The following is a 5,315-nucleotide window of genomic DNA, read 5'->3' on the forward strand; positions in this document are numbered from 1 at the left end:
GAAACACATTGAAGTTGACTATCATTATATCAAAGATCTTGTCAAAGACCGTGTCATTTTTTTAAAGAAAATTTGCTCTCATGATCAGGTGGTAGACCTCTTCACAAAACCCATGGCAAGATTATGACTGGAGTATTTACTTTCCAAATTGATGTTTTTTTCCCAACAACATCAATTTGAAGGGGGGTGTTAGTTAAGGAGTAATTTTGGGCCAATTATTAGTGTTAGTTTACGAGTAATTTTGTCCATAAGTTTAGGGTTCAGTTGCTCTCTTATTTACATATTTGTAAAATAACCGTTACCCATTGTATTATATACAGTTGTATCCGGATTCAATGAATGATATACAATTTTATTTTTTTCCCTTCAAAATTGTCAAAAGAAAGCTAGGATGGGTCAAGGACAGGGTCCGAAAGGTGATGGTTCGGAGTTTTGGGATTGTGGGTTGGATCCTGAGCTAAGTTTTAGGATGACTTTTCGGAGAATTGTGAGTGCGCTTACTTTGTTAAGATTATTTTTTTTGGCTTTTTTTGGCTTTTTATGGCTTTTTATGAGATTTTATGAGGTTTTTTTTTTCTGAAATGCTACTTTATTGAAGTTTGTTAGTTTCGTTGCTTTGGGTAGTTTTATTTAGTTTTATTGAAGATCAATTGGCATGTTACTAAAGAGTGAAGTCCCGGTATGGCAACAGTAAATAACATTATGGTTTTTACTTATTATTTAGGGAGAAGGACTATTTCCCACCCAACTTTTGATGCGTTCTCAAAATGCCACCCACGCCAGATGAAAATCCAGTTTTCCCACCCATGACCAAACTGTCGTCCATTTTTTCAGTTAGGGACAGGGGCAAAATCGTCATTTACTATTTAAAACATTAAAACTTTAAAATTTTACCGTTTCCCCTTCTAGGTTTTAAAAAGTAATAACTAACCCATCCTTAAAGATTGAAAAGTTTAATTTCACCCCCTAGGGTTTGCTTCCTTCTCCGGCCACCACCGACGGCCGCTGCAATCAATCGATGGGAGATCTCCGACTACAAAGGACGACGAAGGATGACCCTTCGTCGCCTAGATCTGGACGACGAAGCATCGTCCAGATCTGGAAAAATAGACGAAGGACGACGCTTCATCGTCCTTCATCGTAGCGTCTGGACGACGCGACGAGCGACGAAAGACGACAAAGAGTCATCCTTCGTCGTCTGGGTGGAGCGACGAAGAGATCTCTGTCTCTTCGTCGCACATCTCTTCGTCGCATTGTGCGACGAAGAGATCTCCGTCTCTTCGTCGCACCGTGCACCAGGAGAAGAAGATCTCTGTCTCTTCCTTCTTCGGCCACCACCGCCGTCGCACCAGGAGAAGGAGGAGGCAGGTGACTACGCTGGAGACGACGTCGGGAGATAAAGTTGAAGAATGGGGGTGAAACTGCTAGTTTTGAAAGTTATAGGGGGCGGCTGTTTTTTGAAAAATTTGGAAACCCTAGGTTTGGGGTTGAAAATGTTAGTTTTCAAAGTTTAAAAACTTTAGGTAAAGTAAAATGTTAGTTTCTAAAACCTAAGAGGGGTGAAGGAAAACCTTCACATCAATTTTGGGATGAATTTTGCAGAGGGGTATTTTTGTCATTTCATCTAACAAGGGTAAAATAGACATTTTACCCTTATGCAAACAGAAACCATCCACATTAACGGCTCATGGGTGGGAAAACTGGATTTTTATCTGGCGTGGGTGACATTTTGAGAACGCATCAAAAGTTGGGTGGGAAATAGTCCTTGTCCTTTATATTATTAATGGTCTTTGTGAAGTTTGTGAATGAACCTAAGCTACAAAGTGAGAGAGAACACAAGTCAATGCTGTGAGACCCGACCCGAGTAAAATATTAGGAGAGCTCTTTTGAATCCTTTACTATTAACTATTCCGTAACACTCACTGGAATACTTAATAAAATAACAGTCCATATGAGTTTCCAATGAGTGAGTCGAATTATTTTATAAAAGCCTTTATTTTCTCTATTGCTTACTCATATTATTTTCATCTCAACCTCACAACTCCAGTATTACGTATTTCTTGTTATGGTAATTCTATACATCGATAACTGACAATAAAATATTTATTATAATTTTATCAAAAAAGTAAGAACATGTTTATTTAATCTACCACACTTTTTACATAGCTGAAGATCATGTTTCATTTTATTTCCCATATTTTTTTCATAGCTGAAGAACATGTTTTATTTAACCTCGCATATTTTTAACATAGCTGAAGATGATTTCCTGACTCTTGCCAAGCAATTATCTTTGGGCCTTGAATGGGGTAAATATATCAGGGAAGATCTTGGATTAAGTCGCTCGAGCCGATAATTCATGAGAAAATGGTGAAGAAATACAGCAACTTCAAGTTTGGCCAAATCATTTCCAGGGCACAGCCTGCTTCCTGCTCCGAATGGAAGGAAACTTCCAGCTTTTGCAGTATAGCCTTCCCATCTCTCAGGATTGAATTCTTTTGGATTCGGATAAATTTCAGGGTCGAAATGAACACTTCTGAACCATACCGAAACTTTCCAACCCTTCGGAATCATGTAGCCATTTAAGTTGATATCTTCTTTTGCCTCTCGAAAAACATTGACTGAGATTGTCACAACACGAAGTGTTTCATCAATCACCTTGTCAAGATATGTCATTCCTCGAATTTCTTTAAGACTCAAGCCCTTCTGAGCAGATGGCCTCTTTTTAACAATCCTCTCTTGCTCCTCCTTAGCTTTTTGTAAAAATTCTGGGTGCTGTTGCGACAAAATAGTAGCCCACATCATTGTATGACCAGAAGATTCATGGCCTGCATTCAAATACATCACAAAAATATCAATGATTTCCTCGTCTTCCATTTTACTGCCATTTTCATCTTCAACATCGAGAAGTGCATCCATCATGTCTTTCTTTTTCTGCAAATTATTCTCGTCCTTCCTCTGATTTCTTCGCTCGGCCAGTATGGATTGTAACACAGCCACTATATTTTTCCGAGCCTTAAGAGCTTTATTGTAGGCAAATCCTGGAATATTAATTGCCATGGCTTTAATCCCGTAGTTAAAAGCTGTATATTCCCTCTCTAAAGCGTCCATTTTATGCTCACTCTCAGAGCTAAGAAAAATGCACATGATTATCCTGAAAGTGAGCTTTCGGAGTTGAGTTAAGAACTCGATTTGTCCCATTTTGGCCCATTTGTCCAGGGCGGATTTGACACTTTCTTCAATATATTCTAAGTACGCAGATAATGCTTCGTGGCCATTGATTGAAGCAGCAGTCAAACGGCGGAGACGCTTGTGTTCTTCAGTCGAAATGTCAGTGCGAATGAATGACTTCTCCCCCATCAGTTTCACAGTGGCGATTGGCCAGCCGGCCTTAAACCCATCATCATCCATTAATACTCTTCTGCACGTTTCTGGCTTTGTTACTATCACACTCGGCTCCCCAAACATGAATGCTTTGTAGATTCCAGTACGCCCATATCTTTTGGCATAACTTTCCATGAACGATTCAGGATTAGATGACTTGAAAGCTTTAAGAAAAGACCACATATTGCCAATCAGAGGCCACCCCAGATCTCCTGGAGGCAAAGAGTACTGCTTTTCACCAAGTTTTCTCTCATACAACCACCAATTTGCTCTTTTAAGAACCCATTTGACACTCATCAAAAAACAAACCACAACTCCCCAAATCGAACTCATCATCATCATCTTCAACAACTCCATAATATACACCACCAAGTTTTCCTTTCAGTCTGCCATATAATAAATATATTTTTATTAACATGAGATATTAAAAATTAAGCAAAAGATGCAATTCAAAATTCAAAGTTGTATCACCATATATATTTTTATTACTTCAAAAGAATAATACTCCTATTGTAAAATTTGTACCATAAGAAGGTAAAAATATGGAAGTAAACTCATTTAATGAAAATAAATGAGTTATTAATTGAAAGGCCATTTACATCACTTTGTATACAAACTTTGTAACACTATTAATCAAAATTTAAAATATCTTTGAATAGAATAATTTCATTATAAAATATCTTTGAATACAGACAATGCTTTGTGGTTTGCAGTGCGCCCATATCTTTTAGCATAACTTTCCATGAAGGATTCAAGATTAGATGACTTAAAAGCTTTAAGAAAAGACCATCTATTACCAATCATAGATCATAGCAAAATTCGTAAATGCATGAAATCGCTCAAATAATATAATAGTAAATTAAGAATAGTTCCCACAAAAATTGTTTATTAAGTACCAAAATTGTTTTATCTCTATTATTATTTAAACTAACAAGAATTTGAATTTTTTTTATTTTATTGAATCTAAATAAATTGAAATTGAGATTAAAACTGAGCTAATAAATGCAAATTTAAAAAATTATAGCAAAAGGTTAAATAGTTACAAATAATCCAACATGAATATAGTCGGGATATTTTGATTTCACTTGCACTATTCTATTTAAATTGTTTCATTCATAATCTCACTTTAATTATTCACATTATAGTTGAACATCTCTAGTTTCATTAATATTCTTATATATTAATCAAAATATATTATTTTATTTTCCAATAACAATATTAAACTTTGATTAATTTATTAAGTTTTACGACTGTTCAATTTGATCCATACAAAACAAGTTATGTACCTTTCACTCCAAGCTATTTTTTATGAAGTTTAATATCTAGATCTAATTATAAAATTTTCTTTCCAGTATTTTTTTTATAATCACAAATCAATTGAATAGTGATTAAGTATTCAAAAGCATTAACATCAACATCAACATTAAACTCTTAATATAAATAAAAAAATCAATTGAAATAATTTTAAATATTTAAAATATCAAATTAGATCGAAATACCGTGAAAAATAAATTTAATTTATATTAAATTTAAAAATTATTGAATGACGAATAAAATAGTTTATAAGTTAAAAAGAAAAATGGAAAAACTTTTGGATAAATCTTCACCCTAACCTTCATCCTTTCTCCAAAAGTCGCTTTCTCCCAAAAGTTATTTTTCAATTTTCTTGGTTCCTCTCTCTTCAATACTCATCTCTGTATACTTGACAAGAGTTGAACTTGAAATAAGGGGCAATTATGACATTTTATTAAATAATAAAATTTCTCTTCTTCAAATGCATAACATATTGCTTAGATGTAGCAATTAAATGCTATTTTCCTCCTCAGTAGTTATTATGGTTGACTCTCAGCTAATTAGAAATATCAATCTTTATTTTTCTCTTCTTTATATATTAATCTCTCAAGTTACATATTATCTGCACATTACTTACTTTT

General features: G+C 34.6%; 1 protein-coding gene across 1 annotated transcript; it reads right to left on the minus strand.

The window, feature by feature from the left end:
- Positions 1-2,223: 2,223 nt before the first annotated feature.
- LOC123208728 (ent-kaurenoic acid oxidase 2-like) lies at positions 2,224-3,720 on the minus strand. Its single transcript, XM_044626245.1, has one exon. The coding sequence runs from the start codon at positions 3,718-3,720 to the stop codon at positions 2,224-2,226; it is 1,497 nt and encodes a 498-aa protein (XP_044482180.1).
- Positions 3,721-5,315: the final 1,595 nt, after the last annotated feature.

The sequence above is a fragment of the Mangifera indica genome, chromosome 2, assembly GCF_011075055.1.
Source record: "Mangifera indica cultivar Alphonso chromosome 2, CATAS_Mindica_2.1, whole genome shotgun sequence".
In the NCBI taxonomy this organism is placed as follows: Eukaryota; Viridiplantae; Streptophyta; class Magnoliopsida; order Sapindales; family Anacardiaceae; genus Mangifera; species Mangifera indica.

What these genes read in the sequence shown, in the direction of transcription:
- LOC123208728 (XM_044626245.1), bottom strand. Translation starts at nt 3,720, where the DNA reads ATGATGATGAGTTCGATTTGGGGAGTTGTGGTTTGTTTTTTGATGAGT.